General features: G+C 41.0%; 2 protein-coding genes across 3 annotated transcripts in view; one reads left to right on the top strand and one right to left on the bottom strand.

Annotated features, from left to right (window-relative positions):
* Positions 1-18: 18 nt before the first annotated feature.
* CDR2 (cerebellar degeneration related protein 2) lies at positions 19-12,757 on the top strand. Its single transcript, XM_040575005.1, has 5 exons — positions 19-268; positions 5,095-5,207; positions 8,566-8,714; positions 8,975-9,139; positions 10,344-12,757. Exons 1-5 carry the CDS (start codon positions 190-192, stop codon positions 11,209-11,211), a joined length of 1,374 nt encoding a protein of 457 aa, XP_040430939.1. The 5' UTR covers positions 19-189; the 3' UTR covers positions 11,212-12,757.
* Positions 12,758-14,239: 1,482 nt separating this feature from the next.
* The window catches only part of POLR3E (RNA polymerase III subunit E), a 30,066-nt gene continuing 28,910 nt past the window's right edge, over positions 14,240-15,395 (bottom strand). For both annotated transcript variants that reach the window (XM_040574989.1, XM_040574990.1), the window contains one exon: positions 14,240-15,099. In XM_040574989.1, coding sequence (XP_040430923.1) covers positions 15,043-15,099 — 57 coding nt within the window. In that variant the 3' untranslated portion in view covers positions 14,240-15,042. The remainder of the gene's footprint in view (positions 15,100-15,395) is intronic.

Genomic DNA, 15,395 nt, shown 5'->3' with positions numbered 1-15,395 from the left:
GGGGGGCGGGCGGCCGGCGCCTGCCACGTTGCTGCCGGCAGTGGCGGCTCCGCGCGGCCCGGCCGGAAGGGGGAGAGGCTCGGTGAGGGACGGCGGCGCCCGGCCATGGCCGGAGGCGGCCGCTGAGGGGAGGGGGAGCGGCTGGGCGGCTCGCCCGGGCCCCGCCGGGGGAAGGGAGAAAGGGGCGCGATGCTGGCCGGCAGCCTGGTGGAGGAGTTCGAGATCCGCGAGGATGAGCCCTGGTACGACCAGCAGGACCTGCAGCAAGGTGAGGCGGCGCGGCACGGGGCGCGGGGAGCCGGCGGGGCGGCACCCGGGGGGCGCCCCCGGTGCGGTGACCCCCGGCGGGGCGATCCCCGGAGGGAATGGGGTGGGCTTGGGCTGAAGCCGCCGGTGAGGGGCTCGGGGAGGCGGCGGTGGCGGTGGCAGCCCCGGCTCGCCTCGCCTCGCCGCGCCGCTGCAGCCCGCGGCTGCCTTTGTTCGCCGGGGCGAGGCGGGGAGGCGGCTGCCGGCGGCTGCACCTGGGCTGGGGCTGGCACCGGGACCGCAGGGGGCTGGCACGGGTGCTGAGGGCAGCCCGCCCTGCCGAGCCCACCCGAGGCGGTGGCACAGCCGGCGCATGGCGGGTGTAACCACACCAAAAGTCTCCTGCGGCCACGATATGGAAGGAGCGCGCGGCTTCCCGAATAGCCTGCTGGCATTTACTTCTCGGTACCGGCCCTGCATGTGTTTTAAAAGGCTGGCTGAGAGCGGTCAGGTGCCGTCCTGCGAGCCTGCCTCAGCCCCACGCGGGTTTTAGGGTGTCACGCCGCCACACGCTGCTTCTTGCTGCCCTGCTGTAAAGAAAGGTGCCTGTGGAAGCCCTCCCCGGTTAAGCGGTTTTCGTGCTGGGATCAGGCACCTGACAGCAGGAACTTCTTCTGAGACAGGAATAGGTCCCTAATTGTATGCTTTGGCTTTAAAATAGCTCGCTTCTCAACTATGTTTAGGGATTCTTTGCTTAAAAGAGATGTCTTCATGGCTGTAGGTTATAAACCAATTAATTTAAGTAAGATCCTGAAACCATCCATGGTTTGCTGTCAAAAGGAAGAGAGTTGGAAATGTGAAGACATGATTTAACTGTGTTTTTACAACATCAGCGTTTAGGGGGATAGAAGACCTACAAAGTGAGTTCCTGATGCAGAGTGACTGACTTCTTGCCTTACTGATGTTTCTTAACTTCAATTTTTCTCTTTGTTTAAATGACCATAAAATCACCACTTGGCTCCCTGCTGTGAGCCAGAAGACAGTACTCCCTTCTAGAGGTCAGTGCGTTTTGAGGGCTGGTTCGTGCTCTCCCAGCAGTTGAACCATCTTTTTCCGAGGATTATCTCTTACAAGCCCAAACGGAAGTGTCTGCTAGTCTTGCCAAAAGGGAAAGGAGGAAAATAATCTGATGGGCAAGTTGAAACGCAAAGTAGTTGTTCCTTAAGGGAGTGTTTGTAAAATGTTCCACTATCCTCTGCTCCTGCAGTCTGAAAGATACTTTTCAACCCTCTAAAACTAAGCGATACCAGCACATGTAAACAGAGGAGCAAGATTGCTTATCAAGGTCTCTTTGTACTTCTCACAACCCAAACAATCCGTGTGTGTCTGAGAACTGAGGAGCATGTTAGTGAGAAAACACAGGTTCTTAAACATTTAAGAAGCATCCTAAAACAAGCCTGTGCTCCTTCTCAGCCTGTCTTTGAAATTGAAAATCAGGGTAGGGTTTCAGACGAACTTTGATGGTCTTTGTATGCACCAAAAGCTTTTGCCTTGACAATGGAGGTGGGCTTCTCTGGCATGCTGCTGCTGAAAACAGAACGTTTGTGGAATTCTTCTAAGGATGGGAACAGCCATCCCTGCTCCTGCAAGATCCGTGTCTTGCTGCAGTATGCTGACCTTTGGAAAAGAACTCTTTTATGATTGTTCTTCTTGCTGTTACTTGCTTTAATAAAACAGAGTAATCTGATCATGGAGGAGAGAATATACATCTCAGTAAGAAAAAGAAGGGTTTAATTTTACAGTTAAATAAACTTCAACCAGGCTTACACGTATATCTTGCACTACTAATGCCTTCTGCTATTGAAAAGTACAACTTATTTTTAGATTGAAAATTTTCTGAATCATTTTGTTACGTGGGTTATGAAATGTAGAAGAGAAGGATTTTGGTGCTATCTTCATCTCTTTCTCAGTTACCGTAACACTGTCAAAAGAATTTGTGGGGAAGTGCTTACAAATGAGGGCTTTGTAACACCACTGAAGACCTGTCACTGAAATCCTGTTCAGTTTAGAGATTCCTGATGCAGCTGTAAAATGGCATGAGTAAGACTGATCAGGTTTATGAAAATCAGGTTCTTAAGATTTGTGCTTATGCAGTTTGCATTATTAAAAACCTCTCTGCTTACATCTTCATGTTGAAAAGGAAATATGTGTAATTGTCTGTTGCAGGATTTAACTGTTAGTTTACATAGATTTTAAACAGAAAATGCAGTGTGCTTCTAGTATTATACAGTGACTAAGACAAATGTAAACTAACTTCTGTATCAGGAGAACACGTTCTACATCTGACTTAAAATTTGCTCTTAGGGAATATAGGGAATAAAGGTACTTAATGTGGAAAAGCAGATGCAAAGTAAACTCTTAATTTTAGGAGAGGCCAGATTGTTGTTGCCTTTTCTAGGGGTGGCAGTTAGAGCTTCATTGCATGTTACTGAGCTCTTCCACTTGTCTTCTCCCCCTCAAAAACAAATTACCTTAATTACAAAATAGCATGCTTCTCCCCTAGTAACTCATTTGTGCTTCTGCCATGCTAATGAACAGATTGGGCATATAAGTACAGTGACATGAATTCTATTATTCGCATTGTGTTCAAAGTGCTGTGTGGTATGCACTCCTTGATTTAGTAGATGTGGGGGCATTTAAGAATGGAACTATCTACTCCTAAATGTATTTAAACATCAAAACAAACTTTCACTTTGGGAAGGGAAATGGCAGCAAAATTCCATTATGCATTAAGTCTTTAACATAATCCTAAAATCCTCTCTAAAGCTCTTATTCTACTCTATTAAAATAAAAGAATGGACTATTTAGTCTTTGCCTCAAACGATGCCAATATTGTTGACGGGCTTTAAAGATTGTGGGTGTTAGTAAAGATTTGTGTAGTATGAGAACTTGTGAATCAGGACTCTCCTTTATATAGGATGAAAGATGGTTGGATTTGAAGACTCCAGTATTCTATGGTGTGGTAGAACAAACAGCTTGGTGTTTGCTTTAGGAGTTTCTCTGTCCACAGATAAACAATATGTGAGCTTTGTTTTAAAATGGGAAAATCTGAAGCAGGATGCCTTAAGGTTTTCTTATCCAAATACTTTAAACCCTGGAAAAAGCGGTAAAATTGGCTGTTTCTTAACAAGTGGTGTAACAATGAAAGAGCTATGTGAGGATAAACTGCTCAGTATAAACCAGCATGCAGTGGGGCTCCTAGTTCTATCAGGAACGTGCACGCAATGTGACTTGAAATAATTTTTGTGGAATTTAAGAATGTGACTTTAAGGTAGGAAACAATGCACTGGAGCTGTAAAGAATGTGTAAAGAATACCACAGCTGCTGTTTGTCCAAACTTGGACATCTACAGCTTACAAAGACAAGTGAACAGGAACATTTGGCTGTTAGGTCTGAATTCAGTCCTTGGTTTATGCATCTAGATCAAGTAATCATTTTGGACAGGCTGCCAAACTGAAGGTTAGCACAAAACAATCTTGGAGAAGCATTCTGTCTACTGCAATGACTAGCTGATAAGGTAACTGGGAAAGGGCAGGAAAGAGGTAAGATAACATGTTAAAACAAAGGCATCTTAATCAAATGAAAACGGGATGTGTTTTCTTGCCTTGCTGCAACTGCTGCTGATGCAGTACGTGCTTCTTGTACGTTAATTTAAGACTTCTTGAAGAGAACTTAATTTTTTCTTGAATTTCCTTCTGTTTCCTTTCCTTCCCATTGGTGATGCCAGTCTGATCTATGAGCAAACTAACAAGACTGTCATGCATACAGGAGACAACATGGTCATGGTCCAGGTGATGGGAAGGAGGTGAAAAATAAGAGACTTTCAAAATCTGTTGGATTTTGAACATGTAATACCCTGCGCAGAGCAATTATTATTTTAACAATAATGCTAGATAGATTTCATCACATAACATTAAATTTTAAATTGTGTGTGTCTTTAAAGACAATGTTATAGAATATCTAGCAATACTTAAGCTGTGGAACAAATATCAAGCCTCCCTTGAGAAAGGAGCTGGGTGTTCAGATGACTTATTTCTTAATTCGAAACAACTCTAGCCACTGCACCCTGGAGGTGATTGAAGATGACTGAAGTGAAATAGAGATTAAGTGCCTGGGAATAAATGACACTTAAAATGATGTTTTGGAGCACATAAAGCAATTGCTGTCTCCTAGGTTTATGAGCTTGAAAAGCAGAATAGCTACATTTCTTTATTAGTTTTATGTCTTCCCATATTCTTGTTTCACCATAAAGTGTCTGAAATTTTAATTCACCACTTTGATCCTGTGTGACCTGAGCTCCTTGCTGAAGGGGTAATGGGGAAGAACAGCAAAGTAAATGAGAGCGCAGGCAGCTCTGGCCCAGGTCTAGCCTGATGGGTTTGCTTTTACCTTTACTTTTCTAAAACGTGATTGTTGTAAACATCGTGAAATGTAGTTGACAGACACCTCAAATAGAGATGCTGGTGCTGTACTGGGCAGGTAGAAGAAAGTGAAGAGAAGATGGCTGGCTGTGTCTGATGTGTGGCTGAAAGACCAAAGGAGGAACTAAGGAAGGTTCATGAAATAGGATTGATTACCTTCTAGGTTTTGTGTCTGACTTAGATTTACATTATAGGTGGTATCTGAATATTCTACGTAAGTATAAGCTAACTTACTTTTCGGGTACTGCAAATGACTTAGGTCAGTTACAACAGTAATAAAAAACACCTTGAGTATTTGATTAAAATGCTTTAAAAATAGATCATACTGTCAGCTCTGTAACGTGTGTACATATGACTTCTTTTTTAGATCTTCACCTTGCTGCTGAGCTTGGGAAGACACTACTGGACCGAAACACTGAATTAGAGGAATCTTTACAGCAAATGTATGCAACAAACCAAGAGCAACTGCAGGAAATAGAGGTAAATATTTAAGGGATCCAAGTGTTAAAGCATGTAGACATGCAACAGAATAGCACATAAGTTAAGAGATCTGAGTTTCTTGACATCTGATTGACACTTTTAAGACAATCACTGAGCAACTTTTAAGTACTTCTGATACCTCAAAAACATAGGTTTTGACCATAGTTAGACCTGTTTGCCTCAGTAATGGAGTCTTTGTGCCACTAAACTTGTTCGATTTGTTTTACATAATGACAAAGGACTGGCATCTTTATATAGGAAAAGTTATTTCAGGAATCTTATTGCTAAATTTTGCTGGTCTTAATTTCATATCATTTTACCTCTTATGTGATAAATAAATTACTGCACTGAAATTTAAATGCTTGACTAAAGCATGAAGAGATTTGAGTAAAATCTGAGGATATGTACTTCTGTTAAACTGAGCTGTGGTAAAGGGAACTAAAGTAAAGTTCAATTAAAAAAATCAGCAAGAACAAACATTTAACTCGTACCTAAATACAGGATGCAGTGGGTATATTTTTCTGTGGTTATGGGGTGAGGGATCAGAACCACCCTCTGGAAACACTCAGCTTTATGTTACTTGATGGAAAAAACCTAACAATTTTTGGCAATCTCTTTTTTTTTTTAACAGTGCTTATGTTCTTGCAGACATAGCATTTGTCAATGTAATGATTTTTTAGCTATTAAGAGGGCAATGCATGGTCTCTAATAATTAAATTTATTAAATATTCAGTACTTCTCTAACTGACAATATAATGGAAACATAGTCCATCATTTTAGTTTGGCTCTAGTATGAATCACAGGGATCAGGCTGTGACTGGTATATGCTAAATTCTTAGAAAATATGAATTAATTCGTGTAAGTAGAACTTACGCTGTTACAGTGTGTTTATTTTTGTACAGCTGCAACTTAAGACTTAAACGTTTATCATTGTTATGAAGGTGCTATACAAATACTGTTCTACTTGAGGTATTCAAAAGATGTGCAGATGGGGTGCTTAGAGACATGGTGTAGTGGCAGACTTGGCAGCACTAGGTTAATGGTGGGACTTGATGATCTTAGAGGTCTTTTCCAACCTAAATGATTCTAGAATCAGCCATGTTGTTGGAAGCATTTAACACAGTTGCAACATGTTTTGAAATAACACAGCATAACTTTGCAATCTCTAAGTGTCATATCCAGCATCTATGCTTGATGTCTCCTTATCTTCCTAATTCTTAAAGCACTCATCTCTGCAAGTAGAAGGTGGTCTCTCAGCTGTTCTTGGAGCTACTTTGCTAGGGTTTGGACTAGCTTTTTTTAGTGCAAATAAAGTAATGAAATTCTTTCTACCCCCCACCTCTACCCTCCCCAATAAATTCACTTCTTACAGGTAGAAAACTCTAAAACTCCTTCTTACAATGATTAAGAAGTCATTCTCAAATATGGCACTACCTTTTCTGCACTGAAAAGGAAGGGTCAAAGGCTTTTGGGATGCTTAAGATTATAGCTGGTATATTATATACTAACATATTAAGTGCTTTACAGCCTTGGATCATTATATCTGACCTCTGTGCTGACATGTGTGCCACTAGTAAATCATTGTAGATGTAATAAATGCTGGAGTGAAAGGGCAACTTTATTGCTGTCTGAATATTAGTTCTTGGCACTCAAGACTTCAGGAATACTGACTCTCCTTTGTCATGTAGTAGAACAGAAGTCTCAGCTGCTGCTTCATGTTAGGTGCTCAGTTGCTGGGGAGGTGGAACAAATGCAAACTTCTAAGGTGTTACCACAGCTATGCCTTGTTTTCATGGCCTGGTTACAGCAGGCCAAGTTAATACGAACTCTGAAGATACTGGAGACACAAGGTCGATAAAACTGGTGCTTTTACATCTTCCATTCAGCTAAACCTTCTGCAAAACCCCACTGTGAGAAGTGGTAACATCTAATTCTGGTACCAAAACCTTGTTTCTGTGCTTGGTCACTCTTGTATTGCTGAACAGAATATGAAGATCTCTAGCTCCTTCTGAGAGTGACCAATAGGGAAAGTTAATCTGAAGTGGGTCACATTGAGATTCTGCTGCTAATCCATGAACTATTTTTGTGTAAATCCTCTGTCACGTGCGTACAGGCTGCAAAAGGATCTAGCCAACTGCTATCGTGTTGATCTTGTAGAAGTCTGTATGTAGCAGTTACTAGTGCTAGATTAATTTATAATCTGTTCTTAAATTGCCTAAAATGTAAACCCATCAATCTCTTAAGGAGGTAAAAGGTTAAGTAGAACATTACATAAGCACATACTGAAAACTTCTAAAGGGAGGTAGTTCTGCCTCGAAGTCCAATAGGTGTTCATACTTACCAGTGAGTAGCATGTAGTAAGGATATATTGTAAGAAGTAAATTCTGTATAACAACAAAGTATTTCAGAATTAAAGGGTTTTTGTTGTTGTTTTCAAGCCTGTTTAATACGAACTTTTTTTTTTTCTGAACGGGCTCAGTCCTACCCTATGTGAGACCATATAAGGCACTTGTATTAAGAGTCCTCGGTTATTGTTAACTTCTTATGCTGAGAATTCCAGGCTTTCTGAAATTATTCTAGACACTTAACAGGCTATTTTCGTAACTGTAAGACTAAAGAGGACTAAAATGAGGCCACTTTGTGTGGAGTTTTATTTAAAAAAAAAAAAAAAAGAGACTCTTGGTATTACAGTAACTGGAGTTCCATATGAGAAATTAAAGAGTGAATCCAAAAGTTTGGTTGTACTTCCTGACACACAGTAGTCCACAAACTCTCTTAAGTGTGACCACAATCTAAATTGTGTTTTGCTGAAACTAATGCTGCTTCAAAATGGAAAAACTTAGGCCAGTTGAAAAAAATACATAGATAGTGCCACCCAATACTTCAGTTTTAATGCTAAGAAAACTGTTGGGTCAACATCATTACAAAACTTCTGATGGAGCCCACTGCAGCTTTTAGAAAGACTCGGTGGATAGTTAAGGGCTGCGTTGAAATTGGGATTTGTGGCTCTATTAGTGATGACTGCACTACAGACAAACCCAGTAAAGAAGACATGGGTACTGGCTAACAGCTTAGCTGCAGCAAGGATAGATAAAGGAAAAAAAACATAGCACAAACAAACCAAACTTGTCTGGGTAAAAGGCTGGCTGATCAGCCTGTGTTGACCTCAGTGACAAAGGCAAGCTAGCTAGCTGAGCTCTGATGGCACCTTTACAACTGTATGTTTTCCAAAGCAACCACTGGAATCTCTGTATTTCTGAAACTCAGTAGTTTTTTTAATGAGTGTGAATAAAAGTGCAGACTAGTAGCTCTATCAGTGTTTCAAGTGCAGACTAGTAACAGCAGTATTGTCTTGCAGTATCTCACAAAGCAAGTGGAGCTCTTACGTCAAATGAACGATCAACACGCAAAAGTCTATGAGCAGCTGGATGTGACAGCAAGAGAACTAGAAGACACTAATCAAAAACTAGTTGCGGAGAGCAGAGCTTCACAACAAAAGATACTGAGGTAACAAACTTAGGCTGGATCCTCTTTTCTCCCCTCTGCTCTCAACTGTTAATATGGAAAAGAGCAGGCCAAGCGTGTTTGTGCAGTTACTGAATGGCTGTTTCTGTCTAGTGTTGTTCTATGACACTCTTAAATTGATAACTTTATTTAAAAGTGTTTTGTGGCCAAAGAGCAGAAATTGCAATATGAGGGGATGAGAGCTTTATCTCGTGTCCTTGACTGAACAGTTAAATGTTTTAACAGCAGTCCTTCACTTTTAGCTTGACAGAGACTATTGAAAATCTGCAAACGCACATTGATGACCTTCAAAGACAAGTAGAAGAACTGAAAAAGTCTGGACGAGGCCGGATGAGCCATGAGAGATCTGACCAGCCAAGATCAATGCATAGTTTCTCGTGTTTGAAGGAGCTGTACGACCTTCGCCAGTAAGACTCTTGCCTTGCATAGCAAACAAAATAATGAAATTATTTTAAGCAAAGTTTCAAAAGCTAGAAACAAGCACAGATGTCAAGGAAGCTACCAGAAAAGCATCTTACGTTCACAGCTAGCAAAATATCTCTGCAGTCCTGCATTATGTGGTGTTGCCACTGCTTGTGGCATGCTTCTGGTTGCAGACTGTAATAGCCTTTGTGGAAGAGAAACTGTACGTTCCACTCTCTTATCTTGAAAGGTTCTGCTCCAAAGTTTCTAAGCATATCAAATTGTAGCCCAGGAAGTCTTACAAGGATTTGAACCTCCTTCTTTTCAGTCAGATAAAGCGCAAACAGATAATTACTAGATAAACATCCTAAACAATCTTTTCTGTAACTTACCCTTTTCTTGGACATCTGTGGGCATCTTGTCTTCAAGGAAGGTGGAATTACTGCAGTAGCTTTGCTGAATTTAAGCTGGTTAAAATGGTGCTTAAACTGGTAAAATGGTGCCTGGAGCTCTGGGCTGCTTCTTAATTTTGAGCAGTTCTACCCAGCTGAACTGCTTTTGTATGCTTATCAAAACTCACCTGGGGTAAAAACTCAGTCTAGCTTCAGTCCTAGAAGGTAATGTCAGAAGTGAAGCACCTTTACAGACAGGGAGAACAGGCTTTTTTGTCTGCTCTTCCAGTACTACATGGAAGTAGGACTGCAGAATAAGCAATCTCTGCATCCAAAAGTGTTATTTCTTGACATTTCGAAAGATAAATATGTGGCTTCTTTCAAACTGCCAAAGGCTTGTGGCTACAGAATTGCCTTGTCTTTTTTGAAGCTTGTTTCCACACTCAATAGTGATACAAGTTGTAAGAGTGGAAAGCTGTGGGAAAAAGTTTTGAAGGGTCAGAAAGTATTACATGATACATGAATATTTTTTTAAATTCTAGACCTAGTTATTCAGTCAGCTGATCTGTAACTTGAAACTGTTTAAAAAGCTGCCATTCTGCTAGAGGGGGAAGGCTTGATGGCACATGAAGTATTTACAAACTCCCTTCGTGATTATTAAATGGACTGATAGGTTAGCAAAATGACTGCTATGTATACTTTGAGATATGTTAGCATTCAGTTTAAGTCTTTCACGAGTTACCTAGGACAGGGAAACTCTAGGTGTGGTCAGCTGTATTTCCTACATTTCATAATACTTTTGTGTTTGTTTCTGCAGGTATTTTGTTTACGATCATGTGTTTGCAGAAAAGATAACTTCAATGGATAGTCAGCTAAGTCCTCTAGAAGAAGAAAATGAGAACTTAAAAAAGGCAGTTACAGTTCTGCAAGCCCAACTTAGCCTAGAAAAAGAGAAGAGGATAACCATGGAAGAGGAATATAGTCTTGTGGTAAAAGAAAACTGTGACCTTGAACAGAAGCTTGTTGATATAGACTTGTATCGGGCTCGTGCAGAGGAGTTGGAAGTGGAAGTAGCTGAAATGCGCCAAATACTTCAGTCTGAAAACACATTCCATAATGCAGAGAAATTGGTGCCAGAATCATTTTTCATTTCATTCAAGGAATCCTTAGAAAGGGAGCTTGGTCAGAGCCCAGCAGATGATGGACTTCTGACTGTATGTGAGCTTGACAAGAAGGCATTGAAGCGGAGCAGTAGTGAAACTTTCCTAAGTACCGCTGCAGGGGGAGACATTCTAAGGGGCCACGAAGAAACGTGTATTAGGAGAGCTGAAGCTGTGAAGCAGCGAGGAATCTCTGTGCTTAATGAAGTTGATGCTCAGTATAATGCTCTGAAAGTGAAGTATGAGGAACTTTTAAAGAAGTGTCAAATCGATGAAGATTCTTTGAAACACAAGGCTGTACAAACACTGAAGCAGTATTCTAAAGACCTTAATGTGGGAAATACCCAGTATGATCTTTCAGCTAGCAATCAAGAATTCACAAATGTGGAGCTAAGTGACTCTCCTGCAAATGCTCCCCCTGAATATAAAGCACTCTTCAAGGAGATCTTTAGCTGTATCAAAAAAACAAAGGAAGAAATAGATGAACACAGATCTAAGTACAAGTCCCTCTCTTCTCAACCCTAACACTGGACTTTCTGATGACCCATTTTCTGTTGATGACTAATCTGTTATTCAAAGAGGGGAAAACCTTTATACAAATGTCAAAAGACCCCTTATACTGTTTCTTTTAGCACTCAAAATGAATGTTTTCAATTGGTTTGTAGACATGTAGTTAACAGGCTGGTTAGACTAGCAGTCTCCTTGTACCTATGTAGCAATAGATTTAATGTTGTTTAGCACTGTCACACAAACCAGTGGTTGGAAAGCAAACAAACATCATAGCTTAATACTACACTACTTCATACTACACAATGTCTGTCCAGAGTAGTAATTGACACTAGCTTCCCTAGTCCACTTCATATTAACAGAGCTAAGAAATCTGTTCCGTACTTCTCACAAGGAACCAGGCTATAAAGCTTTTCTTTGGCTTGCAGGTGATGATCTAGCCCTGTAACTAAGTAAAAAGATGTAGAAAATGAACAAAAACAAAGCCCCTGACCAGTATCATGGGCAGCCTCTCCTTGAGTCTTGAGAATGAAGCGAACAGTCTAGCTGAAGTTGCTTTGGCAGGGAGGTGGAGAGCGGGCACAGCAGCTTGCGCTGTGCTTGGTTTAAGTTAATACCACGTTTTCACATGCACTAAGCTCTCCCACAGGTTGGTATAAACGTCTTCTTACTAAGAAAGGATTTGACAAAGTTTGTGTGGCTTCTCTAGGTATGGTTTCTTATGTAGGGAACTTTGTCTTAAGGCAAGATACTGTGAATTGATTATGTATGTTATTTGGGACCTACTGTTCTTTTTTGGTGGAATGCCTGCAAAGTACATACATTTGTGTATTTGGTAAGATAGAAAGTTGCAATTTAGCTATTTAACTTTAGCAGTAGCATTGATATAGTGGAATAGCTTTTAAGCCTACATACCACAAGCTCCCAGTGCTTGAAGGAGACAGGTCAGGTAAAACCTTATATGGGTTTGTCTGTTGCTTCCATTGTCAACTTCTGTGGACCTATTCCATGCTGCCTATGGGGTGGATGCAACACTGCCAGAACATATCCTTCTGAAAACAGGGGCCCATGTTCTTGTTCTTCCTCTCCTTCTCCACTCCCTAATAATAAGTTCATAGGTTTTCAAATTCTGGAAAACAAAACATGAAGATGTTCTTTAAAACTGCTTTGAAGTGTGAAGAATGGGGAAAAAAAAAAAGCTAAGCAATTAAGGAGAAAGAGGGCACCAGGAGTGGCGACATCCTTCTTATAAAGTGTCTCGTAACTTAATTTGTTCAACTGTTCTTGGGAACCACCTACTTATTGCCTTGTCTGAGTTGCTGCAATACACCAAACAGTTGAAAGCGTGTTGACAATTTCTGAGCTCTAGTTCAGCTGCTATTACAGTTCTGTCTGCCTTATGTACCCTGTTAAGCTTGTGTATAGCTGTCCTTCAGTTGCAGTATTAAGACTTCATATTGTGGGAATTTCTCAAAACCATGTTGCATTCTTTAAAATTATTTAAAAATGGGAATCTGAATGTTGTGAATATTTTTCTAAGCAAATAAATAAGCCAGTCAAGCTACATGTGTAACTAGTAATTCTACCTATCTGTGCCAATCAGGAAACTCTGCAGATGGTACCTGCACTATCTAGTCTTGCAATCTTTCCATGATAGCTCAGATAGAGTTCCCATTACATTTGCACTAAAAAAAAAAAAAATTGCACTAAAAGGAAAAGGATAGGTGTGCCTGGGATAGAAAGCCAGAGGCAACTAAGTGGTTTCTATTTGTTTTTCTTGTTGTGGTGATTCTTTTTTTTTTTTTTTTTCAGAAAGTGTGTGAGGGGTGGAAGGCAGGAAAGCTGCTCTTCTGCCATTAGGTTAACTATATTGTTACTGTTTCCCTAATAGTTGGGTCCTCATCATCTAGAGACCTTCTGCTGGAAAGGAGTAACCTTAAAAGAGAAAGCTGTAATGCTGTTAGTCACAAGCCATTTACTGCTGACGCTGCTCACCACTTCAGGGGAAGGGGATCCACACCTGTGAGACCAGCAGTTATGTAACAGCAACTTGGAATGTCTGGTTAAATAGGTGATCTTTAGTAGTTTAATGCTGTTTGCTAACAGAGCACATTCTATATACTTTTGCACCCTTTGAAAATATTCAAAGTGTTCTTAAATTTCCAGAGAACTATTTAATTCTTCTGTAGTGTAACTTGCCCTTGCCCACCTGTGCCACTGCTAAAGTATATCACGGTACAGCCAAAGCTTAACACATTTATTCTGTAATAAACTCCTAGGCTGTGTTCTTTTGTAACTTCACTCATACTGTGGCTTCCCCAGGGAGAGGCTGTATATACACAACTGTAGATTACTGCTACAGCAACAAGGTCATACTAGGTAAGTGTCAAGACATGGATGCACAAAGGACAAAGGCTGCAAAAGCTGGCTGAACTTAAGTGCTGCCCAGTTACATTTAAGTAGCTAATAAACTACACTAGCATATGAACTCAGGTAGGGTTTTAACAGTTTAAAAGTGTTTTCCACAGAAGTGTGAAATGCTGTAAGTATGCCAAATGTTACGCTTGGGCCAATCTTCTCTGGCTTAACTACGTTAATCGGTTTATTTTTGTCAACAACTGAGTCTTTTCTGAGCATAAGTAGATGAAGCTAATAGAATCTACTTGAGCTTCTCATGTGATAGAAATTATAGCAAACAAAAACCAGTAAAAAGTAACCCTGCTCTAAAACTCCTCCAGTAGGGCATTCTTTATCTTACTGCAGTTAGGCTTAAATGATAAACCTAGAACAGAAAAAAAACTCAGTTACTGTACCTTGTGCAACAGGCTTTCATCTTGACAGCCACCTCTAAGCACCCCCTAAAGAACATGATGCAAGCAGAATAATGTAAAGCAAGTTAAGGGGTAGTTCACTATCTACTTGTAAGGTCTACTAAAAACGTTCCTGACCTTTCTTTCCTCTGTAAGCCTTTGGGCTCTAAAAGGAGCAGGGATAGTTTCCATTTCTTCCTGGACAGACAAGGCAGGGTACAGCAATATGCCACAGCTGACCTTCAAGATAAAATTTTATTTTTTAAAAAATTACACAAAATAGAAGTTTTACATTGTTGCCAAGTGTGATAACTACAGCTGGATGCCTTCTATGTGGTGCACTTACCTTGTTGTGTTTGCACATAATGCAAAAAATCCCCCCAACAAAACCCACATCAATGCACAAAATCCAGTAGTTGTTCCACATCTGTTTCAAGTGTAAGTTCTTTTGCCAGTTCATTTCACATACAACAGGTGAGAACAATTGCTATGTAGTACAGTTTAGAGACAGTGATTTTGTCACCCACCCCCCGGCCCTGACCTTTCCATGAACATCACTATCTCCTCTTTACAAAGAGAGCTGCAAGGGCTATTATTATAATGCTCAGACTAACGTATGAGCATCTAGATATTTAACAAAAAATGGGATGTTTGTAAACAATTTTATTGGCATAACTTATAAAATAAAATATTAGACCATGATTTTTCTATCATGTCTGTGTCAGTATATGGTTTTATTTTATTATAATGAAACAGAAGGAGAAGCAAAATACATTAGAAATTCCAGATTAATCAAACTGCAGACAGGGTCCCATGTTGTCTTCCTAGTTGCTCTCTGCGCCTAGGTGGCCATGCAAACATATGTGTGAGTATGTTGTGATGTCAGTGACTGTCTTTCTCCAATGCCCACGTGCCCCAAAGTAAGTCAGATCCTGCCCCACACTCCCAAGGCCATGGCATTACTGTCCGTGCTGCCCACCGCAGGTTTCCTCTTTCATCCTGGAGAACATCTGAAGTAACGGAACTGCTGACACCGCTGTCAAGACTGCACAGTCCCTTTAAGATACCACATTCCACCGTAGCTCACACAGCAGTCCTGGGGGGGGGGGAAGAGAAAGTCCATCAGCATCCACAGCACCGAGCTATGCTTCTCAGGGACTCTGCACAGGAAGTTGTGCCCTGCCTGTTTTGGGAACCATTACTGGCTTTGTGACAGTAAATGTTACCAGTAAGTCCCTCCAGAGCACAAATGAGAGCATAAATGAAGAGCTGCAGGTTGTCTCTACCCTGAGGATCACATAAATTAAGATGACAGACATGGGGGGGAAGGCTGAGAGGGCACAAGCAGGATAAACGATGTGATGGCAGCAAGAAGCCATGCTTTTTGGGGGG

This window comes from Cygnus olor, chromosome 15 (genome assembly GCF_009769625.2).
Source record: "Cygnus olor isolate bCygOlo1 chromosome 15, bCygOlo1.pri.v2, whole genome shotgun sequence".
NCBI lineage: Eukaryota > Metazoa > Chordata > Aves > Anseriformes > Anatidae > Cygnus > Cygnus olor.
Note: the sequence above shows the minus strand (reverse complement) of the source record. Positions and strands in the feature narration are given on the sequence as shown.